The sequence below is a fragment of the Zymoseptoria tritici genome, chromosome 4 (genome assembly GCF_000219625.1).
Source record: "Zymoseptoria tritici IPO323 chromosome 4, whole genome shotgun sequence".
In the NCBI taxonomy this organism is placed as follows: Eukaryota; Fungi; Ascomycota; class Dothideomycetes; order Mycosphaerellales; family Mycosphaerellaceae; genus Zymoseptoria; species Zymoseptoria tritici.
In genome coordinates, this window is record NC_018215.1 from 1,743,256 (window position 1) to 1,759,994 (window position 16,739).

General features: G+C 54.2%; 5 protein-coding genes across 5 annotated transcripts; 4 read left to right on the top strand and 1 right to left on the bottom strand.

Moving 5' to 3' along the window:
• Positions 1–130: 130 nt before the first annotated feature.
• Positions 131–1,236, top strand: MYCGRDRAFT_99953 (uncharacterized protein; the record flags this gene model as incomplete). Its single annotated transcript, XM_003852985.1, has 2 exons — positions 131–292; positions 466–1,236. 2 exons carry the CDS (start codon positions 131–133, stop codon positions 1,234–1,236), a joined length of 933 nt encoding a protein of 310 aa, XP_003853033.1.
• A 707-nt stretch (positions 1,237–1,943) lies between these two features.
• Positions 1,944–4,355, top strand: MYCGRDRAFT_109158 (uncharacterized protein; the record flags this gene model as incomplete). Its single annotated transcript, XM_003852986.1, has 3 exons — positions 1,944–2,238; positions 2,330–3,140; positions 3,199–4,355. 3 exons carry the CDS (start codon positions 2,197–2,199, stop codon positions 3,903–3,905), a joined length of 1,560 nt encoding a protein of 519 aa, XP_003853034.1.
• Positions 4,356–6,773: 2,418 nt separating this feature from the next.
• MYCGRDRAFT_92633 (uncharacterized protein) lies at positions 6,774–10,361 on the bottom strand (the record flags this gene model as incomplete). The annotated part of the gene is made up of 6 exons (XM_003853328.1): positions 6,774–6,956; positions 7,022–8,417; positions 8,721–9,129; positions 9,363–9,393; positions 9,761–9,931; positions 10,314–10,361. 6 exons carry the CDS (start codon positions 10,359–10,361, stop codon positions 6,774–6,776), a joined length of 2,238 nt encoding a protein of 745 aa, XP_003853376.1.
• A 2,672-nt stretch (positions 10,362–13,033) lies between these two features.
• Positions 13,034–14,525, top strand: MYCGRDRAFT_71244 (uncharacterized protein; the record flags this gene model as incomplete). The annotated part of the gene is made up of 3 exons (XM_003852987.1): positions 13,034–13,434; positions 13,492–13,909; positions 13,962–14,525. 3 exons carry the CDS (start codon positions 13,238–13,240, stop codon positions 14,523–14,525), a joined length of 1,179 nt encoding a protein of 392 aa, XP_003853035.1.
• Positions 14,526–14,901: 376 nt separating this feature from the next.
• MYCGRDRAFT_71246 (DNA primase) lies at positions 14,902–16,563 on the top strand (the record flags this gene model as incomplete). Its single annotated transcript, XM_003852988.1, has 3 exons — positions 14,902–15,955; positions 16,030–16,346; positions 16,402–16,563. 3 exons carry the CDS (start codon positions 14,902–14,904, stop codon positions 16,561–16,563), a joined length of 1,533 nt encoding a protein of 510 aa, XP_003853036.1.
• Positions 16,564–16,739: the final 176 nt, after the last annotated feature.

Below are 16,739 nucleotides of genomic sequence, written 5' to 3' on the forward strand. Positions count from 1 at the left end.
ACTCGCTGGCCTCGCTAGCGACTCACAACGAACGCGCTCAGGAAGACGCGACTAGCGTCTTGGCACTACGCAATGAACCTCGCCCAAAATCGTCCGTCTTGACTCTGACACCAACATCAACATCACAACGATGGCCCTGGAGACAATGCCAGTGCCGTTGGACGCGCACGCAAAGCCTCCGTCAAGCCTTCGCGATGTCTACAAATATTACCACAAACTCAAGCCGACCGCCCTGGGAAGTCATCCAGGCCTGATCCAATTTGACGGCTGTTCGAGCAGCAGTACCAGCCACGTACGTCCAACGCGATTGCTGGACCTTCCGACGGAGCTGCGACAATTCTTCAGCGATTTTCTGGGTACTGCGCATGCCATTACATTGCCTGTCGCCGAACATGCCTTGTACGAAGTCCCAGATGTGCCTGGTAAGATTGGAACAACCTTCTTCGATACATGCTACCGTTGCAGAGTCTGAGAAGAAAGGTAGGTCTTTTCATTTATCCCTCTCTGTTCCCGCCACAAATCCAGCGAGAATTGCTCTCGAGACTGCTGCATCGAGACTTGACAAATCCCCAGCACATGACGAATGTCCACACGCATTACAATGTTCAATACCCATCGAAGAGTGAGGACGAGGACGCATCGTTCTTCGACGAGTCTTGCCGCAGTACTGTCTTCGAACCACACGATCCTGCCCTTCACAAGCCCATCTCAACGGAGCAATTCCTGAACAAGAAGCTCCGCTGGACTACACTGGGAGGCCAATACGATTGGACAAACAAAGTCTATCCGTCGGGCCCTCCGCCCGCGTTTCCGCCCGACATCAAGAAGCTTGTTGAGGACATCTTTCCGATGAAAGCGGAAGCTGCGATCGTCAATCTCTACTCGCCTGGCGACACACTCAGTCTGCATCGAGACGTCAGCGAGGAATGCAATAGGCCTTTGGCAAGCGTCTCCCTAGGCTGCGATGCCATCTTCATGGCAGGTCTTGACGATGAAGCTGAGGATGGAAAGTCGAAGGTGGCGGTCATGCGATTGAGATCTGGAGATGCCGTGCTCATGAGTGGTGAGAGCCGTTATGCATGGCATGGCGTCCCGAAGGTCTTGGAAGATACTTGTCCTGGTTGGATGGCGGATTGGCCTGGCAATGATGCGCATGGCATTGATCGATATCAGCATTGGGCGGGCTGGATGAAAGGCAAGCGGGTGAACTTGAATGTTCGGCAGATGTTTGGATGAAGCTCAATCGTGGCGGTTTTGCTCGACCATGCTTGGAACATACGCCTGCCTGGTAACGCTACGACCAACGACCTGAACGACCTGAACGACGGCTACAATACCAAGACTCTTTTAGGAGATGTTCCAGTGAAGAAAGGCGGATTCACTGACATCTCGTCCTTGCGTGCAGACGCATGTGTCACCGTCAGGGCGCCAGCCATCTGTCATGCTTCTCTCCCGAATCTCGACACAAGGGTCACCCTGACGCTTCATGAGATCAAACGCCGAGCAGAAAAGGCTTCGTCGCAGAGGCAAGTCTGTCGAAATCCGACTCAGACCGAATCCCGAAGTTTGTGCTCTCACAAATAAACTGTTTGGGACCGGATGCCGTGTCGACGGCTTTTTTCGAGAACTTTGAAATTGTCAGCACGCTATGGACGTCTCCAATCCAATCACACCGCTCATTTCGTGCACATCCATTGAGATGCACTCGAGCTCTGAGCCATATACGCGATTGAGCACTGCACTCAACAAGACTTTTGCCTAAAGCTTGGTACCACCAATTTTCGTGCGTCATTTCAACGACGACATTCACGTGCACTGCATCCACCACGGACCGAGTTTAAACTTTGGCAGAAGGACGGTGGAGGCAGAACTCTCTGCAGTTTCCTTCACCGTCTTCTCTTCTACTACTACCATTTTCCTATAAGACGACGGCTTTCCAAGACTCGGAAGGATAGACAGGACCTTTCGCATTTCAACGAGGTTGTCCCACCCTGCACGAGCTTTTTTTTCGCCAGGGACCCCTCCATTCAAGCTCGCCGAAACCCGACTTCTCGGGCTCCCCTCCATTTCTGGAGAATTGGATATCCGGAGATTAAGCCGGACGACTGACGATATATCCGGTTGTACCCGAGTCATTCGAACTCGCCAGCCGTACAAACTGATTGATTGATCGATCAATCAAAGAAATCTCCAATCATGGAGAGCATCAAAAATTGGTTCGCGGACAAAAAGTCCCAAGTCAGTATTTCCCTCAAACTCCTTCGACTAGCTAGCTATACGGCAACCCATCGAATGACAAGATCACGCTGACCATCCTCAACTGAACCAGGTCGTTATGTTCAGCTCCACAGCCATCGCGCTGTACGGGTACGACCAAGGGCTGATGAGTCTGGTCAACACAAACGAGGACTACCTCGCAACGATGGGCATTTCCGAGACATCCTTCCAAGTCGGTCTCATCGTAGCAGTCTACTATCTCGGCTGCTCCATCGGCGCCGTGTTCTTCTCCTGGTTCGCCGACAAGTACGGCCGCAAACCCTCCCTCTTCGCCTGTCTCGCGACCGCATCCCTCGGCAATGCACTCATGTTCATTGCCGGTCTGGGCTTCAACACTGGCGCCTTGGCTGTCATGTACGCCGGCCGTGTGGTCATGGGACTCGGCGTGGGCGGCATCGACTCCGTGGTACCGGTGTATAGCAGTGAATTGAGCTCCGACGACGCGCGAGGTAAAGCGTTGGCTCAAGAATTCCAGTGGAATATCTTCGGCTTGAATATGGCGTTTGCCATTAACTTGGTGGCGACCGTGCATCTGGGGAAGAGCAACGAGTGGGCGTGGAGAATCCCGATTATTGCCATGCAGGTGTATCCGATTGGTCTGTTGTGCTTCATCCAAGCGCTGCCAGAGTCTCCAAGGTGGTATGTGTCCATGGATCGGAAGGACGATGCCACGGAGAGCTTGAAGCAGATCATGGGCGATGAAGACGCGAAGAAGAAGTGCGATGAGCTGGTCGAAGCCAAGAAGGAAGAGAGTGACGAGAACGTCGGGTACAAGGAAATGTTCACTCCCGGCCATGCCCAATTCCACCCGACCGTCTTGACAATCATGGGTCAAGTCAATCAAGCATTGACTGGTTATGGAGGTATGTTCTTCCACTCATCCATCGAATCCCATCCCCACTAACCAACAATCCCCAACAGCCATCTCCGTCTACGGCCCCCAAATCTTCGAACTCCTCGGCTACGGCACCCGCCTCTCCGAGTACCTCACCCAAGCCAACTACGTCTCCTACTTCATCCTCATGACCTTCGCCTGGCTACTCATCGACGCCGTCGGCCGCCGCGCCCTCCTGCTCAACGGCTCCGCTGTGCTGACAATCTGCTTCGTCCTGCTCACCATCTTCGGCGGGCTCTCCTACAACCACGAAGAACTCTCCATACCCGTCAACGCCTCCGCCATACCCGGTATCGTGATCCTGTTCATTGCCACGGGGGCATTCGGGATCGGCTGGTTGGCTCCCGTGTGGTTGATCCCGACGGAGATATACCCTACTTCCGCTCGTGCTCAGGGAACGGCGGTGAGTGTGATTATTTGGGGACTCGCGAATTTCGCCATCACGCTGGTCACGCCGTTGCTGTTCAACAATATTCAATACTGGGTCTTTGCAGTGTTCGCGGGCACGAATCTCTTCGCGGGAGCGTGGACATTCCTCTACTGTCCAGAAACAGGCGGAAGGTCGTTTGAGGAGAACCAGGAGTTTTTCGAGGACGCGAAGAAGGAGGAGTCGTGGAGGGTGGCGAAGGTGGCGAAGGGCGAGTACAGAAACCTGCCGTATCCGAAGCCGGATGGGGAGGACGGGGAGAGTCAGCCGCTGTTGCAGAGGGTGAGGGATCAGGTTGTCGAGTAGATGGGAAGATGAGATTCGAGTCTGGGTTGAGGCGGGGTAGTGGTATCGACAGCGAGTTCGGGATTAAAAGGTCATGGTCGAAGACATGTCCATACCATTGTTCAACAGTGTGGTATATAGAAGCAGACTCAGCATGTAATCACCTCCTTTCGAGCACATAGGTGCGGCACTCTGTTTCCTTTCAAAAAGCGCTACATCAACGCCGCGCTAAACCCACAACCCCTAATCAAACGCTCAAATCCAAGACTGCTGCGGCTGTTGCTGCTGCGGTTGCGCACTCGCCGTGCCCGGCCTCGGGAAAACAGGCATAGTTGGCAGCTGCTCCAACCCACCCATGGTAGCCTGTGGCGCATTTTGCCACCCCTGGCCCGTCTGCTGATTCACAAATTGAGATTGTCGAAAAGGATTCGTACTCCCAGTGTTTTGGACTTGCAATGGAGCAGGTGCGGGTGCTGTCTGCTGAGCTGGCGCCTTATTCCGCGCGAAGGGGTTTGTGCCCGTTGTTTGTGGTTGGAGGGGTTGAGGTTGGTAGGATTGCTGAGCGGCGAAAGGTGATGTCGGTTCGTTCTCAGGGATGGCAGGCGGGAGAGCGCTTCGTGCGAAAGGATTCTTGCCTCCGGTCGGTTGTGATTGTAGCTGAGGTGGCTGCTGAGGCGGCTGATTGAATCCGCCTGCAAAGTTGCCTCCTGTCTGCATCATGGATAGGCGGAATGGATTCGTGGTTTGTGGCTGGAGCTGAGCGGGTTGTTGTGCTTGAGGCGGGCTGCCGAATAGCTGCGATTGATCTTGTGGGAATGCATTGCCAGTGGGGAACGGCTGCTGCTGTTGTTGGCTTGGTTGAGGACCATAGCCTCCAAATCCGGCTCCCGTCGACTGACTTTGCAATGGCTGAGGCGGCTGCGGCTGTAGCTGTTGTGGTTGATTGAAGTGGTAATTTTGAGAACCATCGAAGCCAGTCATTTGTGGTTGAAGACCAAACTGCTGTTGAGGCTGCTGAAAGCCTGTCATTTGCGTTGACATCTGTGGTTGCGACTGCTGCTGCCGCAAGAAAGGATTCGTATTCGTATCCATCGGAGTCTGCTGCTGATCGATTGATGCGAAAAAGTCAATCAGATCTGGCGCTGGTCCTTTGGCCGGTTGGCTCGTCGTCGTTGCAGTGGCAGGTTTCACATCAAACGGTGTGGATGCAGCCGCGCTCTTCAACTGTGGCATTGACTGCGATGGCTTCGGAATGGACCTCCCTCCCTTCTTCGCATCCTGCTCCGCCAAGTACTGTCTCCGGTTGATCTCAAAGTCCTTGTCGTCGAGGTACTCCTGCAGCGATGCAGCCAAGCTCGTCGGCGCATGCTTCAACTTCGGAATCTCCAACCTCGTGGCGTACTCGTACTGCCTTGCCACGCTCAAATATGCCACCACCTGCTCCGTCTGTTTGCAAAACACCTTGTAGATCCTAATCGCCCTCTCCGCGTCTGGTCGCGACATCTCAAAGTACCGACTGAGAACATTCATGACCGCCTCATTCTCAACATTGTACAGATCCAGCAGATCCCGCGTCAACAACCGGAACGCGGTCAAGGATATCTCATTCTCCGTATCGTGGTTCAGCAGATCGCACTTGACCAACGCCTTGATCTGATCTTGCACCGCTTCCGTCTCCCTCAACAGGCCCTTATCAACCGACAGTCTCTTCATCCGTCCCTCGCCAGATCTTACATGGTCGCACTTCGTCCTCTCAAACCCCATCGCCCGGGATAGCAGGTACTCGGAGTAAACTCTTATATTCTGCCCTTGGGTCTGTACATCCGTGAAGCTGTTGATCGCCAGTCGATTCCGCGGCGACACGGCCAGGTATCGTAACGTGACATCCTGCGCGCCCTCTTTGATCATGAGATGCACAATGATCAGGGCCTTGAACGCCACGGTCCATGTCGAGTCGCGGAGTCGATGCGTGAGCGTGCGGAACACCTCGGCGACGCCTGCGTCGCCGGATTGTGTGGCTAGTAGGATCTGTTGGCAGTATTTGGCCTTGGGACTTGCGAGTTTGACCTTTGTTGCGCCGCGGACGGCGGCTTCGAAGCTGCTGCTGCTGGGCCTGGGCATGGCGGGCGGTGGAGAGGAGTGTTGGATGCGGCTCGGTGGAAGGGAGGGTTATCGACGGAGGTGACGGTGGTGCATGCTGTGGTTTTGTGCGGTGGACGGACGGCAGGGTGTGATGTTACTATCTTCGGGCGTCGGCGGCGTGGATTGCTGCTAGCGGCGCTGTCAAGTGTCAACAGTAGCTGGGAAGCTCCCGGAGACGAGAGGGTGGCTGGCGCATGCTACGTAATGGTCGGCAGATTTCACTTGTTTCACGCGGAGAAAGGACCTCACCTCTTGGGACCACAAACAAGTATCACTCACTTACATCTTGTCCGTTGTTCTCGTCTTCATGGAAACTCAATATCTGCGTCGCTCTCGGAACAACGTATCGCTAGGTTCAAATACAGTCAGCATCATGCAAAGTCAAACGAAGTGAGGTGAGGTTTTGAACGTTTCCAGTGTCATGTGAAATTGTTTTCGCTATTGCTGTCTCGTTATCCATGATGCGTGATGCATACACCGATACTAGATGCTCTGCCGTCTTTCCTGTGTGCCAGCTTGGCCAATTAGGTTGGCGATGTAGTATCACTCTCTTTCCTGGTCAGCTGTGACCAAATGCTTTCATTCCCATGCAATGCTTCAGTCTCATGCAATGCTCCAGGCCCATGCCATGCTTCAATCCCACGCAATGCTTCATTTCGATCCTTTTCCATGCCGCTCAAGTGAGACGGCGAATGCAAGCCTTGTCCTGTTAACGCCTTCATGTGAGCTGACTGATATGCCATGTCATCACTCCATCTCTTCCTTCCACTTCTTGGCGCAAGTGGCAGGAGCGAAGAGGTAGCTGCTACCACGTCGCTTCATCCACTCACTGATTTTCTTCCACGGAACGCGGCCACGAAGGTCGGCGCCACGTTGATGAACGCCGCTCTGCTCGACGTAGTAGTCGACGCCTTCCATGAGGAGCTCGATCTGAAAGCAGGATCGTGTCAGCAATGTTCAACAGTGCATGTGAAATGTTGAAGGTCTCAACTCACGTCTCTCTGCTTCCACGCTGGTCGACGCACGCGCTCTTCCTTGGTCTTGGTCAGGACTCGCACCCGACCCCGCAAGGTCGACTCTGCTTCGCGGAACTTTCCCATTCTCTTGATGTCGCGGTATGACCAGCCCTCGCGACGCTTGGTCAGGAGGTAGCGGTCTCTCGCACGACGATGAGTGGCTTCGGTGATGGCCACATCGTTGAGGTCAGGAGCTGGGTCTTCTTCCTCTTCTTCATCCTCGTCTTCATCATCATCGTCGTCATCACCACCGTCAGAGCTCTCACCGGACTCCATGAGCTTGACAGGAACACGACGCTCCACCTCTTGCAGTGAGCCGGTGGCAGGAAGGTGAGAGATGCGAGAGTTGTGAACGTCCATCAAGGCAGAGTCATGCTGGGTGTATGCGGGGACCTCAGGGTAGGCTGTTGCGTCGTAGCGATGTCCGACCATGGTGGGCCACGATGAAAGCTGGCGAGGGTAAAGGTCGGCATGCTGCATGGATGATGGAGCGCGGTGCTGCATGTGAGGACCGGACAGGATAAAGCTGTCACGGTTTTGGATCTTCACGTCGCGTTGAGTGGACTGTACGGCGTTGCCACCGAGACCGGGAAATGTACCCTCATCCGTCCCCTGAGTGTCGGGCGTGAACGGTCCACTGTAGGCGTCGCTCGAGGCCGGTGAGGAGAAGGTGTCTAGCGACGGCAGGTTGGCCACGTGGTACGCCCACGCTTCGTCTCTGATGAGGTCGAATTGATCCACGTCAACTTCTCGGTCGGGCAAGCCCACCAATGTCGATGTGCCAGGGCTATTGTCAATCTTCATCGGCTGCGAGCCGTTGAGGGTTCCCATGGAGCCCATGGTGCTGCTGAAGCTACCGGTGCCGAACGACGACTGAGGTGTGAAGTAGGAAGCGGTGGTATCGTACGGGTATGTGAGTGTGTTGTTCGACATGATGGGCTCGGCACGAGGCTGTTCTGCGGGGCGGAAGGCCATGTCTGGTTGATTGGTATTGTATTCTCTCCACTGTGACATGGAGTAGGCATCTGCGCGGAAGATATCCTCAAAGGTTGAGACCGGAGGCATTCCGGTTGCCACGGCGGACGCGGCGAGCTCTCCGATGTTGACGTTGTTGACGGCGGGAGCTCTTGGCGAAGCTCCATCAGCTTCATCGTGTTGCGAATCGACCTCCATTGTTCGATGAGATGGTTGATGATAATGTCTCGGCTGGTGATATTGACTCAGTCGATGTGAAACTGGATGTGGTGGTGGATAAAAGGTGTATGGGGTGTTCGACCAGTTCGCGTAGAGGAACGCCGGGAAGTTGGCATTTGATCCGGACATGGTGCGCTGGATCTTCACCGCAAGTGAACTTCGCAAGTGTACGCGCTCTTCACTGCAGGAAATGGTCGGTGACAGCAAGTAACCGATTGTTCGGTGTGCAAGCAGCCTGAACGATGGCGTCGATTCACGTGGAGTCGGCGTGTAGAGCAGTACAGTATGGAGCCCGAGCGACGGGTTGCAACCGGGAGCTGCAGGAACGATGGCGTTCGGTGAACACGGCTGGGCGTGGAGAAGGAATGGCGGTGTAGGGTTTCGTCGATGCTAACAGGATCTAGGAGATTCTTTGCGTGTCAGTGGATGATTCCTGGAGCCTTCAACTGTAGGAGGCCGCTGAACTGCAAGCACAACCACTTACCGAAACTTCGCCAACCTCTTATCTGTCTTGGATACGCCTTGCTGGATCGGTTTTCTCTCGGACAGGTTGCTTCTGGTGTGGAGAGATTCGGGCCGTCGCTCGATGGTGGTCAAGATTGGAGATTGCTGCTGAAAGACTCTGCCGCCGGTTTCGAAAGTACAATAGACAACCGCCGATTGGAACAAGAGAAGAAAGGACAACAGATCAACCATCAAGGAGATGAAGCAGAACCTACTTGGAATGAGCCTTGACTCCTCAAGATCGCAGGACTTGCTCTCCAGGCCACGTTTCAGGGAGTGCAGCCATCGATTCGGCGTACCCTTCAAGTGCGTTTGGTCTTTGCCGTCGACGAATGTCGGCAGACCGACGGCGAGCCCTTCCGAGCCCCAATGCAGCGATGCTGCTCCATCTGTAGAACTGGATAGCGAGGCCCAGGATGATGCTGCGACATCCGCGCCGCAAGGAAGCGTGGTCAAGCGCGGCTGCCGGGGCCTCTCTACCAGAGAATCGCATTCAGACTGACATTGAAAGGCAAGTCGTTCCGAGACAGATCAACGGCAGCAGTCTGGACTGGCCTTGTGCCCGTTCGTTCAATGTCCGCCGATGATGCATCCTCCAGACAGGCCCCGCTCCGGACCTCACTCTGCACGTTCCCGGATCCAATTTTTTTGAGCTAATGAGCATCGTCATGAGTAGCAGCATGCCAAGCTGCGTGCATTACGATCGGTGTTTGAAGCGACGACGGAGCCAATCTCGTTCACTGTATCATCGAGACCCAGAAGTACGGCTCGCCATCGAAGGACGATGTACCGACATTGGCAGGACCAAGATCACCGTGATCGACGACAGCGATGTGTTGAAGTGGACCTGGTAAGTGTCTGAACAGGGCAAGATGCAGTCTTTCGATGGTACTGAACGGCAGCGTGCGGCTCAGCGAAAGGATTCCTTTGCACTGCATAGAACCTGCGTCGAAATTGACAGCTCATGCACACTTGAAGAGTCAGTGATACCAGTCGTTTTACGGCGGCCTTTTTACTCACAACACGGCTTGCACGTCGGGGCGAACCAGGCTTCACATCCCATGGCACAAGCAATGCCAGCACAGCTTCAACGTCGTGGTACGTGATGGACGGCCGTCTGTCAAAACGCGTTCCCTGCCGATCGACTGTCAAGAACGGGCCGATGCAGTAGACCGCAGACCATGTCCTTGACTGGTGGAGTCGACGTGAGCAGCCGCGACGCGGGCAGGCCAGCGATGCACAAACGCCAATGGAGGCCAATCCCGGACGAGGCCGGCGTCGGTAGCCATCGATAATCAAGCGGTGCAAGAGACACAGGCCGACGGCAGTGAGTGGCGATGCCGCGAGCCTCCCACGTCGAACATCGCAATGTGGCGGTGCTCTTCGTGGGTGTCTTGTTCTTGGTGTGGTGTACGAAGGAGGGAAGAGTTTGTGGACTGTGGACGATGTTTACTCTCGGAGGTTCGCCGACGGCTTCCCCGCTCGGCCAATGGTGGTCGCCGTCGGGCCATGTGGAGGAAAACTCCCGACGGCGACCACTTTCGCTTTCACGTGAGTTCGTCTCTTCTTTTACCTTACACATGACAACGACTTCACGCTCATTGCTGGTTCGAATCTCCATCATGGCTGTCATTCGCTACGACTGTCAAAATGTCGATATCCTCATAGGCGGAGCAATATCGCACGTGCGACGAATGGGAAGCCGATATTGATCTCCCTACGCGCCTCGAATCAATAGCCGCCGAGGAACCTCACCTCCCGATCCTCACGCGACAACATGGCAATGCCATCGCTTCTACCACGCATCCATGAGCGCGTGTCAACGAAGAATAATCTCCACGGCCCAAGTTGCCACCGGATGGATTTGACTGTCCCTCACGCGTCGATTCATGCTATTGGCGAACTTCAACTTGTCGGCTTCAACTATCCCTCGAAGGCGTCCAAGGTCGGTCTCAGATACAATTGCACCAATTCGACAATGAGGATCATGGCCTGGAAAGCAATGCTGGTATGTTTCAGGCAGTGTCCAAACGTCTTGCGAGCCCAGTGCTGGCGCTGTCTCTGCAACAAGTCCATATCTCTTCAATCAGATCTACGCCGCACGATCTAGCCGCCGGGCCTGGCTTCACCCTGGCCACCACTCTCCGGCCCTACTTTGCCGCGGTACACCCAAGAATAGCTCGAAACAGGCGCGACGCTCGCACCGAACGAGTGTGGTACCTGCATCGGCGTTTTGACTTCACCCACGGTACGACCTTTGGCCACTAAATGGGCCAGTATCAACAGCCGCCCTCGAGTTCTGTAGAAGCGCTCGAGGCACAGAACGCCTGGTGTTTCAGCCCTACGAACATTCTTTGGCTCGTAGCATTCGTTGCGAGATCATAGATGCGAATCCATTGCGGTTCGTTTCATCGACGGACCTACGCCCTCTCACAGCCCTGGTCGCAGGCCGCAGTCAATGTTGTCCGGCACAGTAATGTTGATATAAGCTGGCCATGTCACCGCTCTCCACTGTTGGTCTCTCCAGATCAAACATTGCCCACAGCGAACGTCCTTTCTACCTTTCACTTCTGCATATTTCCTTTTCTCCTTGGTTCTTTCCTTGGTCATCTCTTCGGTCTGATACTGGCGTCAGCGACCTCTTAATTTCTAATCTTTCATTGCTTGTTCTGTTGAAGCACAACGACGCCTGGCCTGCGTTGGCATCAAGTCTTCTTTTCAACTTCCTTCTAACTTTCATCACGATACCGGAGGTGCCTTTCATGACATATTCCAAAGTCCTTTCGATCATGCCGAAAGAGAGCCGGACTACAATGGCGAGCTACCGTCATGCCTCCAATGCTCCTTATACGAACACGAACACCAACGCGAACACGACATACACAAACGCATCAACTTCAGCTGCTGGTCAGAGAAACGCCGCGATCTGGAGCACCGCGGATGACGAAATTCTTCTCCAAGCCAGAGCATCGGGTTTGAATTGGCAGCCCATCGCTACTCGACACTTCCCCAACAAGACTGCGAATGCATGTCGCAAGCGCCATGAACGACTCGTGGAACGACGCCACGTAGAAGACTGGGATACGCACAAACTGGAGTTGCTTGCCGAAGAATACATGGCATGCCGTCAGGAGATGTGGGAGATTCTTGCATCACGGCTCGGCGAACGTTGGGGTGTGATTGAAGCCAAGGTGAGCAGCAAGGACATAGTCCTCCCAATGCTGGTCAATCACTAAGATCCCTCACAGTGCATGGAGAAGGGCTTGAAAACTCTACAGACGGCAGCTCGGACAGCTCACCGGAAAGCTGCGGCCGACAGCCACTCCGTGGGCGACCCAGGTATTTCAGACCACAATAGCGACTCTGGTATTGGCTTGGGCTCCGACACTGAGATGGACCTCCTAGGTGAGGCTGGCCCATCGACCAAATCATCCTCCTGGCACGCTCCACCCGCGTCTCGACATTCGGAGCACTTACATCAGGAGCATGCCCGCTCGCGAAGTCTGCCGACGCCATTGCCGCTGTATCGACCTCCGCCTCCAATCGTACCGCGGCGAGCGATTGAGGGTGTGGATCCGACGACAAGTTCAAATGAGATGTCTTTGGACAGGTCATCTGCTTCTCGGCGCTGCTCGCCCGATTCTCAGAATGGTCGAGGAGGTATCAGCATCCAGTCTGTTCTTTCCAACTGAGGAAGAGCTCGATATGATCAGTGGAACGATATTGAGCTGCGCATTGCTCAGGCGCTGCACGATGATCTCTTTCACTGTCTGCTTTTGTACGACTATCACGACCTTAATGATTAGCATTGCATTGAGAGCATAGGATGAACGATGACTTTATGCTATTGGCAGAGAGTACGATACTTGGTGAGGGCATTGCAAACGATAATATATGCATTGTTCAAGATGTTCATACCCTTCACCTTCTTGTCATATGACAGAAGGATCTTGTGGTATTGCGGTAGAACTATTTCAAGGGGTCCATCAATTCACCGACTTTGACCGAAACCGCATACCCCAGATTCATCATCTCTCCACTTTTCGAGGTGCATAATAAGGTAAGGTAATTCACTAGCACGTCAGTGTTATTTGGCTCACCGCAGAACCTAGCATGCCTGACCACGTACATGGTTCAGCGAGATAGACCAGATATAATTTGCTAAACAGAGATTCCCTTGTCCGTGGGCGCTGGACGGCCACCTATACCTTTCCCTGGATGTCGATTCGTGGCCTGCCGCGAGGTTTCACTGTCGGCTGCGCTCTGCCACGCGACACCTCCCTTCGCACCACTACGCCCTCGACGACTTCGACGACCTCGCCGCTTTCACATATCCTCCACAGATCTCGAGTGCGGTTAAAGGTGCAGCATCGAGTCCTGGTGACTTCGTCCGGTGGGAGTTCTGCTGCTACTGCTGCTTCTGCTTCGCTCCGCCTCCGATCTCCCCATCAGTGGTCACACATTGCCCACCATTCGCGACGAATACCACCGACCGCAATGGCGACTTCAACTACGCAGAAGAGGAGCCATGCAGGACACTCGCACGGCGGCCATCATCACCACCACGACAATACATATCTCACGAGCAAGAATAGCAGCGATCCAGGAGTGAGGATAACACGCATTGGGCTATATGTCAACTTGGGCATGGCGATTGCAAAGGGTACAGGAGGAGTTGTGTTCAATTCACAAGCGTAAGAGCTGTTCGAGAATCGCAATCGGAGACCACACAAATCTAACATCACCTCTAGCTTGACGGCAGACGCTCTCCACGCATTGACGGATCTGATCTCGGACGTGACCACATTATTGACCATCTCCTACTCGATTCGACCGGCTTCAGCACGGTTCCCGCTTGGCTACGGTAAAGTGGAATCCCTCGGCGCCCTCGCAGTCTCAGGCATTCTCCTCTCCGGCGGTTTCATGATTGGGCTACAAGCAGTCATGGCTCTCAGCCAGCAGTTCTTCCCTCAAATCTTCGAGGCTCTCTCTCATATCGGCATGTTCGAACATGCGCATCACCACGGACACGACCATGGAGCTATCCACCTGGGACCGAACATCAATGCTGCGTGGCTAGCTGCGGGTTCAATCGTGGTCAAGGAGTGGCTGTATCGAGCTACGATGAAGATTGCCAAGGACAAGAGGAGTAGTGTTCTCTCGAGTAATGTGAGCGTGCTCCAGAACATACCTGCCCAACACCAATACTGACAAAGACCAGGCATACCATCACCGCGTCGACAGTCTGACAGCTTTCGTCGCACTCTTCACCATCGTCGCCAGCCATTTCCTAGAAGGTGCTCGCTGGCTAGATCCCGTTGGAGGCCTGATCATCAGCGGCATGATCGTGCAAGCAGGCTGGGGCAACACCAAGTCCGCACTCTACGAGCTCGCCGACGCAGGAATGGAAGACGAAGCCCGCGAAGGAGCTGAAAAGGCCGCGAACGCCGTGTTAGCTGGACGGAAAGAGGAGATCCGTGGCGTGCAGGGCATCAAGAGCGGGCAGAACCTCATGTTTGAGGTGGAGGTCGCCGTGGAGAAGGATTGCTCGGTGGCGAAGTCGAATGAGATTGAGGTGGAGATCAGGGAGGCGATTGCGGCGAGTGTGCGTGGTACGAAACGGGTTAATGTCAGGTTTACGACGAAGGAGGAGCCTGCGTTTCTTGATCAGTTTGTGGCTAGTGAGGAGAAGTTGGATGGAGAGGCCGATGGACATGGACATGATCATGGGCACGATCACGATGATCATGACCATGGACACACGAATGGGGCTAAGCAGAAGTAGAAGTAGAAGGCATTGCGAAAGACTTGGATAGAAGTGGGATTCGAAGGGCCAAGGCCTAGAGAAACACCTTGTCAAATGATGAAAGATGGTGAGATGAATGCGCATATCTATAATCTTACTTGTTTGATATCTTTGTGGCCGAGAGTCAAGCATGTTGTGAGAATGGTCCATTTGGCATGGACGTTACCACGATGTCTCCGCGGGTGGACCTGGTGGATATTGTGTCTCAGCTTTGCGCTGGACAAATGCGGCTATTTAATGGGCTTTTTCGACACGTCGCGTCCCTTCTTCATCCGTCTCCGTCGCGTCTTCCAGCTTTCAATTCATCACCACATCAATCCGACGTCTACCATTTCTCTACCCACACACTCGCAGAATGTTGGCAATACCATCCGCGTCGCGCATCGACGCGAAGCGACGGGCGGTGGTCAATCCCAAGCGCCAGCAATTCCAACAGGCCGCATTCGCAGAGCAGGACTATGCACATCGCATGAACTTTTACATCATCCCACCAACAGGCGACATCACACTCGAAGAATTCGAAGAATGGGGCATCGCACGTCTCAAAGTGCTCGCGGAGCTCGAGGCTTGTCAATTCCGGAATAAGACGCCCACCGAGACGGAGGAGTACATGCGACCGATTCTGGCCAAGCACCTGCCGCTCGCGAGTAACAGCTCTCGCAGCAGTGAGGTGAACTTGGAGCGGAAACGAGATCATTACAGTCATTGGACTCTTCGACTAGCATTCTCGAGCACACAGGACCTACGACAGCGATTCTCGCGATTGGAAGCACAGTTGTTCAAGCTGAGGATACAGCAGGATGATCTGCGGGAGAGGAAGTCTTTCATCGAGTCGCTGCCGATGTCGTGGGAGACTGTGAGTAATGAGGAGAAGGCTATACTGGGTGACGACCTCAAGGCGGCGACGAGATGGTACAAAGAAGATGAGGAGAGCTGGTTCAAGGTAGAGTGGGAGAATGTGCCGGAGTTGGTGGAGAAGCGTCAGGTTCTCTTGAAGAAGGGCAAAGCATACGTGCACGTCAGGGAGCAGATGAACATGGTGGTGAACGAGTTCTCGAGACAGCTGGAGTCGGGTCTGGAACTTGCTGCTCGATTCTTGCCCCGCATGGACGAGGACAACCGACTGGCGCCGATATTACACCACCTCTCGCAGTCGTTCGTGGCGCCCGATGCGTCGTATGCGGAGAGCTCAAGTCTCAACGATATCACAAGCATCACCGCGGGCTCCATCGATGGACACAGCAAGCACTTCCCATTGTGCATGCAGAATCTTCATCGCGAATTGAGGAAGAACAGCCATTTGAAGCATTATGGACGTCTGCAATACACGCTCTTCCTGAAGGGCATTGGATTGAGCATGAACGAGTGTATCGTGTTCTGGCGGAAGAGCTTCAAGCTGATCACTGATGGTATGTCGGGATGCCGGGTCGTGACACCGGATTGTACCGGGCCGTGATACCGAACGACTGCTGATATCTCACAGACAAGTTCAAATCGGAATATCTTTACAACGTCCGACACGCCTATGGCGATGTTGGCGGCGACTCAAATCGTCGTGGTCGCGGCTACACTCCATACAGTTGTCAAAAGTTGCTCACGGAAGCTCCACCCTCGAGCGGACAAACACACGGCTGCCCTTATCGAACATACAGCTCAGACAACCTCATCGGCCTGCTGCAAAACGTGGGCGTCTCTGACAAAGAGCTGCTGAAGGGTGTCCGCGAGGACGTGGCTAAGCAACGGTACCATATTGCTTGCAACAGGGTCTTCGAATCGACGCACAAGAATGAGATCAAGAAGGTTCGTCTGGTTCCCGTTTCGGTAATGCAATGCACAGCTCTGACCATGTCCATAGGTGAAAGACGAGTCTCTCTGGCCAGCCAGCGAGCTCGACACGATTCTGCATCCAAACACATATTTCAAGCGAAGTTTTCTGCTCAAGAACCTCGGAAAGGTCCAAGCTGGAGACATTGGCGTTGTTGATAATGGTGGACCATCTCAGTCTTCGGTGGAGTGAGTCGACAGGATATCCAAGTATGACCACGCATGAACCTGGGCGTCGCGGAATTTCGGGAGCGTATTGGCAGAATCAGGGTATGTTTGAGAAAGCTTTACGAATACTTGCACGACGTTTACATGTCCCACCTCTCCGGTTTCGTGGTGCGCTCATGCACGACGCGACCCTTTCTCCTT